This window comes from Fibroporia radiculosa (genome assembly GCF_000313525.1).
Source record: "Fibroporia radiculosa TFFH 294 genomic supercontigs, scaffold4276, whole genome shotgun sequence".
In the NCBI taxonomy this organism is placed as follows: Eukaryota; Fungi; Basidiomycota; class Agaricomycetes; order Polyporales; family Fibroporiaceae; genus Fibroporia; species Fibroporia radiculosa.
Window position 1 is genome coordinate 17,796 of NW_012133402.1, and position 16,474 is coordinate 34,269.

A 16,474-nucleotide genomic window follows, 5' to 3' on the forward strand; every position below is an offset into this window, starting at 1 on the left:
TGCACGGTGGCTCGCCGTCCTTTACTCCTTCCCAGTCTCTACCAGTCTCTCCCGCTCTTTCACCACCATGCCCACCTCTACGCTCTTCATCGTTCCTCTCTCTTTCCCCCTCATTCTTCTTCCGACTGGCAGAATTACCATCCCCATCCGTGCCACCGTAGGGGAGGTCCTTCTGCAGCTCATTCAAGAATCAGAAGCGCAGCCCATTGTTGCGGCTGTCCCCATTCCGGCCGTTGATTCTGCCTCTTTGCATGAATGGGGATGTGCAGCGCGAGTCGTGCGCATTGTACGTCCTCCCAAAGGTGTTGCTCGAGATGGGCAGCAACCGTACTTGCTCACCCTTCATGGCCTTTCTCGCATCCACCTCCCAGACGCAGAGGGTGCACAGGATCATTTTGAAGATGGAATCTTCGAACGTATAGTAGAATATCCTCAGGCTACAATCCCTCCTACTCCGGAAGCCGCGTCGACGTTCAAAGCTACAGCTGCTAGACTATTGGACCGTCTGATCCAGGATTCGGCCAGTGACACCAAGAAAGAATTCTACACGAAGCTGGCAGGCATGGTCGATGACGTTCAGATCCAACGAGCTCCTTGGCTGGCGGACCTTTTGATCTCCAGTCTCAATGCCGAATACACAGACAAGCTTGGTGAGTGTCGACATGACGCTCTCGATATGGCATCGCTTATGTATTTCTAGATTTCCTTTCTGCGTTCGACGTCAACGATCGGCTCAAACGTGCCACGGAGATGTTTATAAAACAGACATCTATTTCAGAAGTGAGCAAGAAGATTGCCCAGTCTATTGACGAGTCACTGTCAAGACAGCAAAAAGAATTCTTCTTGCGTCAGCAGCGGGCAGCAATTGATCGCGAACTTCGGAGCATCCAGCGATCCTCTCCGTCTCAGTCTCGATCATCTCCGAGCGATCCTACCTCATCAACCGGTTCTACCTCAGAGCTGGACGATGACGAACAAGCAGACGCGGCTGATATGGCTGACATACGTGCCAAAATCGAGGCGATGGCACAGGACAGCGAGGAGCGTAAGACGGCTGTCAGAGAATGGAGGAGACTTAGACGAATACCGGCCGGCAGCGTTGAACACGGCGTGATTCGAAACTATGTACGTTCCTCACATCTAATTCAGCAGATTTTCACTGACTCCTTTGTGGTATTTCCAAGCTTGAATGGCTTGCTGCTATGCCATGGCCTGCTTCGGTTGGCACGGTTGAGGCGGACCGTCTTCTGCGAGCGTTGCGTGATCGAGAGTTCCTATTGAAGGCGAGGAAGCAACTCGATATCGACCACTATGGGCTAGAGAAAATCAAAAAACGGTTGATAGAATACCTTGCTGTCGTTAGGTTGAAGGAACTGCAGGCGGAGAAAGGGGCTCGCATTGCGCAAGAGGGTCACGAGCTGCACAAGACTGATGATACACCTCAGCTAGATGCTAACAGTGGAGCTCTCGTCAAGCTCGAGAAAATTGATCCAACATCGATTCATCCGACACCTCCGCGCATCCGGAGGAAGAGTACCAAAGGCCCCATTTTATTGTGAGTCTGTCTGATTCAATGCGATAATATTAGTATTGTTTCCTGATTCACTGTGGATGTGATTCCCAGGTTCGTTGGCCCACCGGGTACCGGAAAGACGTCCTTAGGTCAATCTATTGCCCGTGCTCTTGACCGACCTTTTCAGCGGATCTCGCTGGGAGGTGTGCGCGATGAAGCTGAAATCAGGGGGCACAGACGCACTTACGTGGCCAGCAGTCCAGGTAACATCGTTCAGGCGCTCAGGAAAGCGGGCAGACCAGATCCTGTCATTCTCCTGTATGCCTGTTTCATCTGTGCTCGTTGTATTTGGCTCACAGATGTCTGCAGAGATGAAATAGATAAAATTGCTCACAACAATTTTCACGGAGATCCTGCGGCTGCATTACTGGAGGTACTCGATCCTGAGCAGAACCATTCATTTCACGTGAGTCGTTTGTGCGCTGATTCTTGCGCGAAAATATGGTGACGATGTATATTCAGGATCACTATATCAATGTACCCGTCGACCTGAGTCAAGTGCTGTTTATTTGTACTTCTAACACTCTAGAAACCATTGCTGCGCCATTGTTGGATCGATGTGAAATTGTTCACTTGTCTGGTACGCCTACTTCTGTGCGCGAGAGCTCTCAAATTACTTATTCTATCTTACAGGTTATACTTACAATGAGAAAATACACATTGCCCGGAGATTCTTGATTCCAAAGCAATTGCAAGCGAACGCCCTCACCTCAGACCACTTGATCATTCAGGACACTGCTTTGCTGCACGTTGCTACACACTACACTCGTGAAGCAGGTGTGCGCTCTTTGGAACGGGCAGTTGGTGCTATCATACGGCATAAGGCCGTCGAATGGGCAGAATACTGTGACAGTATTAACGCCGACCCTGATGCCTCGATTCCCGCCACTACTGCGCTAGGCAAGGAAACGGCCACGAAGATATACAACAAGTCCGTAGAGAAGCATGATTTGGAGAGAATCCTCGGTATTGCGAGATGGGAGGAGGAGGAACGCGAAGAACGCAGAGGTCTTGTCTACGGCCTCGTGGTGACGGGAATGGGTGAGGGTGATGTCATGCCCGTGGAGACTAGCCCCGTCCCGGAGGGTAGTGGCAAGCTGAAGCTCACCGGCAGCTTGGGTGACGTTATTAAAGAGAGCGCGGATCTTGCGCTCGACTGGGTCAAGGCGCGCGCTTACGACCTTTATATCACGAAGTCTAGGTCGCAGGACCCTCTGAAAAACCCCGATTCGATCGACGTTCATCTGCATTTGCCGTCGGGAGCAGTGAAGAAGGATGGACCATCCGCTGGTATTGCAATGGTACATCATACTTTTCCCAATTTGTATCGAAATACTGAAGTTAATTGTAGGTCTGCGCATTTGTGTCCTTGCTAACGGGAGCGTGTGTCTCCAGTGATATCGCTATGACCGGCGAGGTCTGTTTGTCTCTTACCAAAGACATGATGTACTAATTTAATAATATCAGATTACTCTCCGCGGTCGAGTGGGTCCAGTTGGCGGCATCAAGGAGAAAGTTCTTGGTGCGCACCGTGCGCGCATCACAAAGGTGATTATGCCGTGGGGGAACCGCCAAGATGTTGAACATGATGTCCCGCTGGAGATCAGACAACAGATGAAGTTCGTATTCGTCCGCACACTGGAAGAAGTACTGGAAGCTGCTTTCGGAAAGCGTGTCATTGGTCAGAGAAGGAGCGATGTGCTCCTTGAGAGCCGGTTATGAGTGTTTTGGTAATCCTATGTTTGTATCTTTAGTTTCTTGGGTACCATTTCGGACGTTTGGATGGCATAAATTCCTGTATCATATGCACTATTGGAGCTTCTAATATGTTAGTATTTGATTGGCGATTTGACATTGGAATAGTACGTGGCAGTAAGTAACTCGGCTATACAAACGCTTCAACACTTCGCGAAGAACTCGTACTCAAAGTTTAGCCTGCGTTTATGGCATGAGAACACAGGACAAGCCAGCTCGAGACTTTCGTTCCACCACGCGAACTATGACATATTGACAATACGCAGCGCAGAGTCACCTACGAATAGCCCAAGACTGCGAAGGGGGTTTATTATCATGGTGGCAAACCAGGAGATGATGCCTATCAAATATAAGTTCGAATACTGAAATATCTCTACAATTTACGGCTGCTCCTTTCAACGCTCGGCTATCTGCAAGAAACAAAGGGATAGAGTAGATTATCGCATGCGGCAGAACTGCAAATGGCTGGATTCAGTGTGTGGCTCGACTAAGGCATGAGATGATATGAGCTAACGACAAGGACTCCTCCCACAAGAGTTTCGCAAGTTACCTAGAAGCATCGAAATGCTGTGGGGCGACTTTTCGGATATCAGGCAGCTCCATTCCGTCGCTCAGCCGACGAGAAGCCGGAGCAGCGACACATTCTGTGACACGAGTAGTTTTGAGTAGATATAATAGCAGCATTCAACGCGAAGATGACTGAGACTTCATGGAAGATCGGTCGGGTACTAACCCTTGTAATGCTAGTCGAGGCCTGCACGGGCTCGGGTGCGCTTGTCGGGCTGAGATGTAGCGATGGCTGCAGCAATAATCCGTGTGTCCGGGTTTCTATCACTGTCGGGTGTTATGACTTTTTGGACAGCAAGAAGGATAGAGGTATTGCTCTGCACCAAACAGATGTCTGGCTGAGCCGATCGCGACGAGTCGCCACAGATGGTCAGAGGTGTGGGGTACCGGGAGTGTAGCCTGAGATTGCTACGCTGTTTTGGACCCAACCACGCACAAAAGATCTTTGGAAAAATTGTCAATTGCAGATTCTTGCCCCAGGTTGGCTGTGGAAGCGAGGCGCAAATATAAGAGGTAGTAGCTCTGGTCTGCCGGTGTATCGTCCGAAGGGGCATGAACAGGCCATCAAAGACGGAGTGAGGATCAAGTTGACCAGGGGAAGATTTTGGTTCGAAATCAAGGAAACCAATGGATTACTGACAATGAATGGTGATATTGTATGCTCACTTGTTTCGGAGGATCATAATACGGGAAGAGTAACGTGGTTACCCTCATCCTTCAAATTGTGACGTCAGTCACTCGTCGGGCGTCTAATGGCGCTTGAGGCGGCAGCTCATTGGCAGTTTCTGCACTTAGATCTGTATTTGAAGCTTCAGCTACTGCGTATTCGCCATGGAAATTAATGAAATGTCGGAAAATCACTCGTCGGAATTGGAAGATATGGTCCAATCGCTAGAGAATATCAAGCGCACGATTGGGCAGGCATGATCATGGTGCATTTCCTCTGAGTCTTCAGCAGCCTTACATACTATTCCTACGTGCAGCATTTTGTTTTTGGCTTTCATGGAAATGAGGTCTCCGAGGACATCCGTACTCTCATACGTGACTACTTCCTGGGGTGAGCACCGTCTTATGGATCGGACAATCACACACTCATCCTCGTCTACCATGACTGTCGCTAGCAATGTAATCATCATGAAACGTAATGTAAGAAGTACGCTGCCTACCGAATTGTTACCCCGTCATCCACTAGAGCTATGCGTTTGGCAGGCATCGCGCAAGTGCGCTCACTCGTCGCTGAGCTTCAATGCATCGCGAAAGATGCGGGACATATACGCCCGCTTATGATCGGAATCGATCAGGAGAATGGTGAACTATCTTATGCTACATCCATTTCGCAAGGTACTCATGCGTTTGTCCAGGACTCGTCTCGGCCTTCAGCTCGTCCGCTCACCACGACGCTGGGACACAATTGCGAGTTGTGCTTAGTCTGTGATCAGACTGACTGACCGACATATGCTGCAGCCCAGGCGCCATGGCTCTTGCTGCGACAGGCTCTGTAGATCTAGCGGAAAGAGTCTCTTCTGCCACGGGCAAGGAATTGAAATTAGCTGGCATCAATTGGGCGTAAGTCTTGTACACCTGTATGAAATATCTGGTCACTCATGATCTAGGCAGTTTTAGTCCGGTAGCGGATGTGAATTCCGACCCTCGTAATCCTGTCATAGGTCAGTGGTGGCTCAATGGCGTATATATTATGTCTCATGAATGCGATGCAGGCGTTCGCTCGTTCGGAGACAGTAAGTGCCAAGGCTGCAGATGCGAGCGGATTATACGATAAATAACCCTTATGGATCCCTGTTAGACCCGAATGAGGTCGCTCGGTATGTTCAAGCAGTAACCCGAGGGCTCACAGCTGCAGGTGTTGCGCCGTCCGCGAAGCATTTTCCGGGGCACGGGAACACGCATATCGATTCGCATCTGGGACTTCCCCGTATTCTTTCCACGTCTGAGTCTCTCGCAGCTACCGAACTTCCCCCGTTTCATGCAGTCATTTCCCCCACAGGCGGCGACAGTTCCATTGCGAGCATCATGACCGGCCACATGGCCCTTCCCAACGTGACTGGAGATGAGACCCCTTGCTCGCTCTCGCGTGCGATCACAACGGGGCTCCTCCGAGAAAAGTTGGGGTATGATGGAGTGGTCGTGACGGATTGTTTGGAAATGGAGGCAGTAAGCGCAATGGACGGAGGTGTGCCAGAGGGCGCAGTTCGTGCCTTGGAAGCTGGCGCGGACATCGTCATGGTATGCCATCGATTTGATAGGCACCTCGGCGCGCTGAAAGCCACGTACGAGGCGGTGAAACAGGGTCGGTTGGACATGGATGCCTTGCGGGCCAGCGGGGAGAGAATTGCACGAATGAAAGATAGCTTCGCAGGCAGCTGGGACAGCGTACTCGCAGCTCAATCTCGGGAACTCAGCTCAGATACGTTGATGTTCATGAAGAAGGAACATGCGGAACTGAGCAAGGAGGCATACGCGCGTTCTGTGGCGCTGTTTAGACCCCTCAATCCCGGCCAGACCGTGCTCCCGCTACGTCGCACCGGACATGTAGTGCTCTTGACCCCCCGAATGGAAAGCATCAATCTCGCGGTCGATGATTCGGAAGGCACGCCTCGCGTTCTCTCAGTGAAAGACGGCCAGGGATGCGTGCGGTCTCTGGTACGCAACACGGCAGGCCCTTCATACGAAGCGCTTTCTGCAGCCATGGCGCTCAGGGTTCAAGTATACCACATTGTTTATGCACCTGAAGACGGCTGGGATACAGGGAGCCTGGAGCGGGTTGTTGGCGCCGAAGCGGTTGTGTTTGCTGTCAGAAATGGGTTGGACAAGGGTCAGTGGCAGATCAAATATCTCCAGGACCTACTTCGTACCGCAAGCACGGACAGTGGAGGGCCGAAGCTCGAGGACAAGCTGGTGCTGATCTCGACCTGCGGCCCGTACGACCTCCTTGATCTGGGGAGAGTATTACGAGAGGACCTGTGCAATGTTCCCTCTCTAGCGACCTTCGAGTTCACTGTGCCTGCGATGCATGCGCTCACCGCAGTCTTATTTGAGGAAGCAAGTCCTTCTGGGAAGATTCCTGTTTCACGAGTCTCGCGCAGTGAGTAAATAGGCGAGGGAATCTTGATCGTTCGTGGATGCTACGTTCTCCACAAGAGTTGTTTGCGACAGTGTCGTTTCTGCTACGAGCTACAGTACATACACACGAAATCGGACACAAGCCAGGAATTGATCTAGTACATGTTTGCGTGGCAAAACGGTCTGGGCGTGGTGATTGGGTTCTAAGTACGGAAAGCTTAAGTAAGTTCGGGCAGGCCGATCAAACGAGATGCGCGGAGTTTCCGAAGACTCGCGACTCGCGAGTCGCGATCGACGCGAGGCGAAAGCCCACCGAGACTCGACCAGCGTGCCCGAGCTGCTGTCTCTCGCTTTCTTCATTCATTCTCTGGCTAACATCGCAGAGGACGATGGGAAATCCAAATGATACCCTTCCAAAGCTCTCTGCTCCTGAATCCTCTAGCACCGCAGGTTCTACGCCAGCTACTAAACAGAATCGCGTTCAAGAGACTTTACGACATGTCCTCTTTGTCCTAGTTGCTTCTGTGCTTGCCGGCCTGGCAACCTATGCTTCCCGTAAATCTGCTTATAAACGTGCTTATCTGACCTCATTGCCGGAGTCCTATGCACTATGTGCCGAGCATGGGAAGATATATACTGTGGATGAAGATCGGCTGAATGTAGACTGCATCCTGGTCAAGGGAGATACTATCCAGGCTACTGGAAGCATGGGTATGTCGTCCCATTTACCTTCCTGGCTGCTTACTTATTTGCAGATGAGCTCCATACCTACTGGGATATGTATCAGAACGAACTCGTCAACAAATTCTATGGCGGCGAGTCGAAGGCAAAGAAGCCACTTACTATTGTAAACACTTCGATGGGAAGCATCGTTGTGCCTGGGTTAGCAGGTTCGTACTTCTGTTTGCTTCCTGTCATATGTGCTACATCGGCTGTTGGAGCTCGCGCTAGTCAGCCACGTTTTGGCCAATTCACTTCGTTATCATTATGTCGTTTATACTCATCACGGAAACTTATGTGTTATCTTTTTATGTACAGATGCACACGCACATCTCATGTTGTACGGTGAAAAGATGCAGCTCAACCTTGAGGGTGCAGAGACTATAGAAGGTGAGTGATTTCATGTCAGTCCGGGTGTCTCGAGGTTCCTGCACATATTTGTATCGTTGAGCTTTGCTACCCCTTATCTCTTTCTTGAATTATTACTCATGGCCGAGTGAGGCGCTAAGGCCCAATTTAAGTTAGTCCCTGTTACTGTAATAAAGAAACGGGACAATATTTCGTCAATATGTCTCGTTTCAAGTTCTCACTTAATCGCACTATATAGCGCGGAATAAGAGTATAAAAGGGGCGATATATTATGGGTGAGGCATGCTGACAGCCTGAACACATGCCGAGTCTCATTCGTCTAGTGGAAGATTTTCAAATATGACCCAGGCTTTGATGTATGCTGTCTGAAGTCATCCCTTGCCATCAGCTTTCTGACTCTTTGCTTTACGTGCGTTTCTGACGTTTTCTGATTCACCATATAAGATGTTCTTGACCGCATTGAAGACTACGCTGCATCGCATCCGACTGCGTCCGATGACTCGGAACATTGGATAACGGGATTTGGGTGGGATCAGACACGCTGGAAAGACTGGAAAGGCGGTTTTCCAACAAAAGTAAGTTGGATTCTTACGACCGAGATGACATTATGACAAACGGCTCCTCAATGGGGATATAATTTCACTGCGACAGGACGATCTGGAGTCTCGCGCACTGCTCGCTAATCGTTCCCTTGCTCTATCTCGAGTCGACGGCCATGCGTTGTGGGTGTCTACACGAGCACTTGAGCTGACCATGGCGAATATTCCCGGAGGAAGTTGGCCTGATGTAGAGGGCGGTGAGGTCGTGACTGATGAGAAGGGCGACCCTACAGGTGACTTTGTTTCCGACCAGTTTACTTTCATTGAATCAGTACGACAGCAAGATGCTAATTTGTGTCGTGATCGCTCCCAGGCGTATTTCTCGATGCAGCTATGTCCCTTGTACCTGTTCCCCCGCCAACACAAGATGAGATGGAGGAACATCTGGAATGGGCAATCAATGATGTCCTCGCGGTTGGGCTGACAAGTGTGCATGATGCTGCGGTCAGCATCGAAATGTTGAAGGTATTCAAGCGGTCCGTTCCTCTTGTCCTTCTCCCGAAGTTGTCGGTCGCTGACATATTATTTTCCGTGATCCGCACTATCCTTAGAATGGCAGAAGAAGGTAGACTCAAAGTGATTTATTTTTCGCACGGCCGGTCTTGACGGATATCCTGATAACATGTCGTAGATAAGGGTATATGCGATGGCCCACGAAGGAGAGGCGGAGTATTGGGGAAGCCGCTTTGAGAAACTAGAAGATTACGGCGAAGACGGCAAGCTTAACCTCCAGAGCGTCAAATTATTCACCGACGGTGAGTATTTTGAGATCCGAGGGCTCTTCCAAGCCATCAAATCATCGGTATGTTGCTAACGCCGATATTCAGGAGCACTGGGTTCGTGGGGTGCTGCGCTGCTTGAGCCATATTCGGATAAACCTGAGACCTGTGGATTAATGCGTAGCACTGAAGAAGCGTTGCGCGAGACGATGTCTCGGTTCTGGAATGACGGATGGGGTGTTGTACGTGCAGCGCTGCCCATTCATCTCTCGCAAGCATGTCCTCATCCGGAATATTTCTTGTCAATGATAGAACATCCACTGCATTGGCGACCGTGCCAACAAGGCCGTGCTAGACATCTTCGAAGACCTCATCCAAGACAACGTATCACACAACAGGAGGCCACGCATTGAGCACGCCCAGATTATGCAGCTGGAGGACCTGGGCAGAGCTGGAAGACTCGGGGGTGAGCGCCTAGGCGATATTGGCAGCCTTCCGCGAGGTGCTGATAATTTTCTATATAATAAAGTTATAACAAGCGTGCAACCCACACATGCGTAAGTTCATCTCACCATGGCTGTGCATGATAGTAACCACTGGGTTAGAACGAGCGACATGTGGTATGCGGAGAGTCGACTTGTGAGTTTACCGTCATACATCTAGAGGCGCTGCCTGATTGACGTTGTCCGGATCGGTGCAGGGCCCCAGCAGGATCAAGGGCGCGTACGCATATCAGACATTTCTGAGGTATGTTCGGCGCCACGCGGCTCTCAAGGTACCAGGAGTGATGCTTGCTTGCGCTGAGTAGGTCATCACGAGACAACGTATTGCCTCTCGGCTCCGACTTCCCGGTGGAAGGGATAAACCCGCTCCTTACATTTTATGCGGCTGTCTCGCGGCTAGACGTGGAGGGAAATAGTCCCCATGGCTCCGGTGGCTGGTGCGTCTACACATTGAAAGAGGTACCATTTTATCTAACGCAACATAGGTATCCCTCGGAGAGCCTCTCCCGAGCACAGGCTCTGAAAGGAATGACTTATGACGCAGCGTACGCGTCCTTTGCGGAAGAGAAACTTGGTTCCTTGACTGCTGGGAAGAAGGCTGACTTTGTAGTCTTGGACAAAGACTTTATGCAGTTGGAGACACCTTTGGCGGACATCTTGACGACGAAGGTGATGGCGACTGTAATCGGCGGTCAAATTATGTACGGCGGGGTATAATATTCATAAAATCCCAATCAAGGATTTGTGCGTGGGATATACTGCGTGCTCGTTAAAATACTCATACACAAGACTATCTAATGAGTGGATGTGTATATGCTATGGTGTGTATCCTTGTCCGCGCCAACAATAAAGAATAAGATAGCAAGTAATGCGGGAGAGTGCTGAAAGAGTGAGTGTGCTGGGATGAATGCTATAAACGAAATGGACGATGAAAAAATGGCCTGGGCTATGCATATGCAGAACTCTCCAATCCCGCTTTGCTGACACGTCGCATAGGCTGTAACGTCGCTTCATCGACCGGTGCCCTGCGAACATGCCGGTAACGACCTGTCGCGTCTTTGATCTCCATTTCCTGCCCAAAATCGCCTAGTGCGGCAGTGTCCTCCGCGGTCGGCGCAGAAACAATGTTGAAAGAATGTTCTCGCGTCAGCAGGGGCGGAAGACTTTCCCGGGAATGCTGAGGGCGTCTCCCTCGCGCAGCCACCTGATAGTTGGAGCCGCTATTAGACCCCGCAGAGACGCCTTCCTCGCTCTCCTGGTCGCCGCCCGGCGCGGATTTTACAACCCCTACAGACTTACCGCCTAGCTCCTGCTCCTCGAATGACATGAGCTCAGAGACAAAGCCAATGTTGGGCGATATGCCTTTCCGTCGCTCAAGGACAAATGCATACGCTTTCGACAGTGTCCAGTGATTGGCATGTATGAGATATGCCATAACGGCTGTCACAGAGCGTGACTTTCCCGCTTTACAGTGGACGTATGTTGGAGCCGAGTGCAGGCGCGCATCATCTGCGAACGATATCAGGTAAGATATGGAGCCACATGGGAATAACTTGCAGATACCTAGTAAGTCACAGACATCCCGGACCCCCCGCGTAATATTATCCTCTTCGACAGTATCTCGCATAGGTATTCGGACGTATCGCTCGAACTTCTCGCGGAGACACAATCCATGGTCGTCATCACATTCAGCAGCAAGATTCAAGATTCTCTTAACGCCTAGCGATAGAAGCTCCTCGACATGTTCATCCGCGGTGAGTTCAGGACCTAGAAACAGGAAATTCGGGAGTATAGTGGAGACGGTAAATATGGGGTACGGGTCCTCTTCGGTTGTAGGCGGTTGTGATGAATCAGGGCGCGCAGTTGATGATGAGCGAGGCATTGGCGTAGTCGGAGTGTGCGGCATGCTGTAATTCGCAACAGATGGAGAGGGTGGAGGATAAAAGTCGCTTGGAGACTTTAGACCAGGAGACAGTAGACCCACAGAACCTGGTGGTGAATAGTTTGGGAAATTCAGGGAGAGATGAGATGAGGATGGTGGAGGGTGAAGTGAGGAAGAATTACTAGTGTGCAAAAGGGGTGCAGAGAGTGCGGCCGCCTTCGTTGGTGCCGTGCGGACTTGCAGTTTAGGCATTCCAGCGTTTAGACGTTCCGTAGAGGAGGTATCAATTCGTCCGAGTGTTGGAATACTTGGTCTCCGTGGCGGGGGAGGACGAGAAAATCCCGTCTGAGATGGAGGAGGAGAGGGAGTAGCATAATCACCACTAACGTGCCATGAATGAATTGCGGACGGCATGATAGGTGCTGGAGAGACGAGGGGATGTTCTACCTCGGGTAAGTTCCTTGGACGACCTGCTGAGGTTATATCGAGCTGGAACAGCCCGCCGGTCTTTTTATTTTGAACAGAGTCGTCCTCCCGGGACATGTTGTCTGGCATTTCATCTGAAACGATCAATTGCTTCAAGTATGGATGCCGCCGTGCGGCCGCGAAACCGCCCTCGAGATAGTCTGCACCGCCATGATCTAGGAGGGGGTGGACGACGGGTAATAAGGCCCATGCCGTCACCTGTGTGTTTGATCTGTCTTTCGGGTCCATAATTTCATCGTATACAATCACGTCACCATCCCAATCCCCACTGCTAAGCATGTCATCCCAAATATGTTTTCCATCTTCCGTCGTGATGTACTGGCGCAGGGCGTCTAAATCCTGAAATCCGCCATTAGGTTTGCGACATCTCTTCAAGATGAGGGATGGAATGGCCATGTTGATACTTCTTTCCAAGCGACTCGCCAAATATGACCCAACTTGTCGTGTGTCAATCAGCAAAGGGCGAGCTGGGGCGGAGAGACGAGCAACAAGCACAGCAGGATCAAGTCCTTGTAAAGGTTGCGAATGAGACGCCTCAATAGCGGAGAGCCTCCATCTGTCACCATCTACGTGGAATGCACTCAAAGGAGTAGCTCGAAGCTCGGAGATGGGGGTAAAATAGACACTCGCGGGGCTTATGCTATCGGTAGGGCTGGGGGATCGACGCTCGGACGCATCCGACCAAGGAGTGTAGGGAGGCGAGGACAGCTTCGTATGCAAAGACGACGACGCGGAACTACGCACGGACGACGAGGCTGAACGGAGGGGTCGTAGACGGAGGTTTTGGCGGACGCTCCGGCGCAAGCGTTCCAGTGCCTCAAAATCCTTGGAAATGTCATCCGAATTTGCATCCGGGTCCACCTCTAGATGAGGAGGATAGTTGACGGGAGAGTCTGAGGAGCCAGAGGACGGTGGCGAAAGCTGGAGCAAATCCTCGTCATCGAGGTCGACGGGGAACTCAACGGGTGTCTCGAGCTCAATGATGGTATTGCTCTGTCCTGGCCGCTTGACGGCGCTGAGCTCGAGAGTGAGCTGCGGGGGCCGGCCCTTCTTTGTAGGGGGCATTGGGCTGGACGGGCCTGGGAGGAGAATAAGACAGAAAGCGGTGCGAGAGACAGACAAAGGGGGCTTCAGCAGGCGGACTGGCGGAATGAGAAGTAACTAGGCAATGATTGATGGGCGCCTCTCCGCCACTGCACTACTCAAATTCGCCATTATTTATTTATTTTGTGCCGCTAAGACAGGTCTCGCCACCCTCCGCGTCTTCGCAACGCCTTCTCGTTTTCCTCGTCACGGCCAAGTGCAAAAAAACGAAAGTTCCTCCCCTCCCCTCCCCTCCCCTCCTGATGTATAAATCCGCCGACTTTCGCAGATCCCAGCCCGCTCAGGATGCTCCGATTGACAAATTACGCCCAAAGGCGCAACAATTGCAAGAACTCTTCCCAGCGTGGTCAAACGAAGGTATGGGCGTCCTCGCCTGTTTCTGCATTCATACTGACATCCCTTTTCATAAAGACCTCTTGTCACTGCTGAATGAAGTAAATGGCGACGTTGAGCTTGCTGTCACGCGGATCAGTGAAGGTTAATCTCCTGCCACTTTGTCTGCACAGTTCATGCTGACCCCGGGACAATCCCAGGTCATGCCCAACAGTGGGGCTCGGTCAATCGCAAGAAAGACAAGAAACCGCCTCCTGTTGCGCATGGCCAGGGCAAAGAGGCACCTCCAAGGGGAGAGCGTGGTGAGTTCCGTGGCGGCCGAGGACGTGGTGGTAGGGGTGGTATGGGACGGGGCGGTGCCGCCCGTGGGTCATTTGCTCGTGGTGGCCACCAAGAGGCCAATGGCCACAGACCTAAGCCCTCACAGAGTGGAGACGCGCTTTCATCCAAGCGGCCTGACGAGGTAGCTTCTTCTGATGTGGTCGCCCCCAGCACCCCTACCGGCGGTGTTTCTAAACTCGCCGAAGATTCTGCTGGCTGGGGATCCGCCGCTGGTGGGAGCTGGAGTGCTGCTGATCATGCAGAGTCTGGTTCTTCTGTAACCCCAGGCTGGGGGACAAGTACACCCTCAACATGGGGAGGGGATACAGCGATCAATGGTACGGCTTCGCCTGTTACGCCAATGCAGCACATTGCGCCACATAAAGCTGTGAAGACCCCAGCAACCTCAAAGCTCTCGTGGGCACAGATCGCAAGGTAAGTAATTTCTTTGTACCCGACACTCGATGACATTGTTCATATTTACCAGGGCTCAAGAGAAGCCGGCTCCACCGCCTCTTTCACCTATTGTCGCGTCTGCACCAACATCTGTACCAGCGTCTGCGCCTTCAATACTTGCTGCACCTGCAGAAGCGCCGCCTGAGACTCTTCCGAAGGAAGAAGCATCACCGGAGCTTGAACATCAAGGTTGGGAAGAACCGACGACGGTGCAACCTCCTACATGGGATGATGAACCTTCAATCACAGCGCAGCCCCCTGCTGATGACGCGTGGAAAGAGCAGGTTGCACCCGATGCTCCAAATGAAGTACATGGGATCGAACCCAATGTGCAACCGCCACCAGAACCCCCAGTCGTTCCCGAACCTACCCCTTCCACATTGCCCGCGCAGGTTCAACAGCCAGCAGTCGTATCTGAGACTCCACCGGCTCCTTCCAAGACTCTGCCTTCAGTTCAAGCTAAGCTGTCTGCCCCTACTCGCGCGAGTCTGAAGTTCAAGACTACTGATCAACCCGTCGTTATGCCGAGTTCTACATATGGCACGACTATGGAAAAGTTTGGCATGCAATTTGGTAGCCTGAGCATCGGAGGCGATGATTTGGAGGGTAACAGGTGGGTTACAAAACAACCTCCGTAGAATATGACACTGAACCTGTAATACTGCCAGTCCTGAAATCACTCCCTTGCGTATACAAGAGCTCAGTGCCGCTGATGCAGCACCTGCTTCGCAGAGCGCTGTATCTCCGACTCAACCAGCGGCATCACACGAGCTCTCGCCTTCGACCCATGTGCCTGTTGTGCCTACACCTTCGACTCAGACCCCTTCGACTCAAGTGTCGACTGCAGCCCCTATGCTGTTCCAGCAGGGTACACCTCAACCGCCGTCTCAGCAACAGTCCCAGCAGCAACCACAGATCGTCTCTCAGCCACAACATTCGTTGCCACCATCGCTTTCACAGTCGGCCATTCCCAGCCAGGCTACCATCCCCTCTCCGACGCCCGCATCTACCTCCATGTCCCAATTCTCCCACCAGCCCCAGGCTATTCCCCAGCAGTCTCTCGCCAACCAGCAACTGGCGCAAACCCAGACTCAACCCCAGCCTCAGATTCACTCACAACATCACCAATACATACAACACGGGCTTCCTACTCACCTCGACTCTGTTCCGAGCCAGGCACAGCATTCGCCGTCGGTCCCACAGGCCTCGCAACAAAGCCTAGCCGCTCAATCTTATTTCCGCCAGCCCGAAGCGGCACCGTACTTCCACACGCCTACGCCACCTGTTGGACAATCACAGGATAGTCCATATGGTGCGTTTGGTCAACTCGGCCAACAGGTGCAGCACCAAGGCCCAGCTTCCCATCTCGGTGGATTTACGGGCAATGAGTACAGTTACAATGACAATCAAAGGGTAAGTCAGATAAAACTTCGTTTTGTAACGGTAACGGCATTGATTCATCCACCATCAGCACAATCTGTACGATTCCTACACCGGCCCTGCGGGCTTTGGGAATCGTAACGTATTGAGTGGCCATGACGATATCAAGGGACTGCCTGGAGGTCAACAACAACCGCACAACGCTACCGGCTTGCCTCCATCTGCTTCGCAGCCATCGCAACAACTGAATCCGTCATCCCAAAATGTCAGTCATGGTCAACCCAATGCTGGGCAGGGTCCTCAACAAGGCTACCCACCCCCCGTGCCCTATTACTATCAGCCTTACCCTCAAAACCAATACTTTGGTTCTCCATACAACTCCGGTTATGCTGTACCGCAGCCACCTTTCGTGAAGTATCCGGCCGTCTTCCAGCCCGGCCCTCCTGGCCCTCAGTCCGCCCCGTCACCCGCTTCGAAGCAGCCTCCAAGTTCCGTTCAACCTCAATCTCCATATGGCCAGGGTTTGTACGGCCAACAACATCCTTCAAATGCGTATGATGATACGGGCTATCAACACCACGGCGGACACTCTCATGGACAGAGTGTTGGCGGTTTGCCTTCAACCG

At 51.8% G+C, this 16,474-nt stretch overlaps 4 protein-coding genes across 4 annotated transcripts; 3 read left to right on the forward strand and 1 right to left on the reverse strand.

Annotated features, from left to right (window-relative positions):
- Positions 1-67: 67 nt before the first annotated feature.
- FIBRA_05342 (uncharacterized protein) lies at positions 68-3,295 on the forward strand (the record flags this gene model as incomplete). The annotated part of the gene is made up of 9 exons (XM_012327111.1): positions 68-650; positions 701-1,125; positions 1,185-1,555; positions 1,625-1,831; positions 1,883-1,979; positions 2,036-2,153; positions 2,207-2,874; positions 2,925-2,990; positions 3,041-3,295. 9 exons carry the CDS (start codon positions 68-70, stop codon positions 3,293-3,295), a joined length of 2,790 nt encoding a protein of 929 aa, XP_012182501.1.
- Positions 3,296-5,369: 2,074 nt separating this feature from the next.
- FIBRA_05343 (uncharacterized protein) lies at positions 5,370-7,006 on the forward strand (the record flags this gene model as incomplete). Its single annotated transcript, XM_012327112.1, has 4 exons — positions 5,370-5,461; positions 5,513-5,562; positions 5,614-5,634; positions 5,700-7,006. The coding sequence occupies 4 exons, from the start codon at positions 5,370-5,372 to the stop codon at positions 7,004-7,006; spliced, it is 1,470 nt and encodes a 489-aa protein (XP_012182502.1).
- A 359-nt stretch (positions 7,007-7,365) lies between these two features.
- On the forward strand, positions 7,366-10,603 carry FIBRA_05344 (uncharacterized protein; the record flags this gene model as incomplete). Its single annotated transcript, XM_012327113.1, has 15 exons — positions 7,366-7,687; positions 7,732-7,866; positions 8,015-8,086; positions 8,510-8,640; positions 8,717-8,897; positions 8,978-9,140; positions 9,216-9,240; positions 9,296-9,419; positions 9,492-9,625; positions 9,696-9,849; positions 9,913-9,940; positions 9,989-10,022; positions 10,084-10,130; positions 10,192-10,323; positions 10,372-10,603. 15 exons carry the CDS (start codon positions 7,366-7,368, stop codon positions 10,601-10,603), a joined length of 1,914 nt encoding a protein of 637 aa, XP_012182503.1.
- Positions 10,604-10,832: 229 nt separating this feature from the next.
- Positions 10,833-13,319, reverse strand: FIBRA_05345 (uncharacterized protein; the record flags this gene model as incomplete). Its single annotated transcript, XM_012327114.1, has 1 exon — positions 10,833-13,319. One exon carries the CDS (start codon positions 13,317-13,319, stop codon positions 10,833-10,835), a length of 2,487 nt encoding a protein of 828 aa, XP_012182504.1.
- Between the last annotated feature and the right edge of the window lie 3,155 nt (positions 13,320-16,474).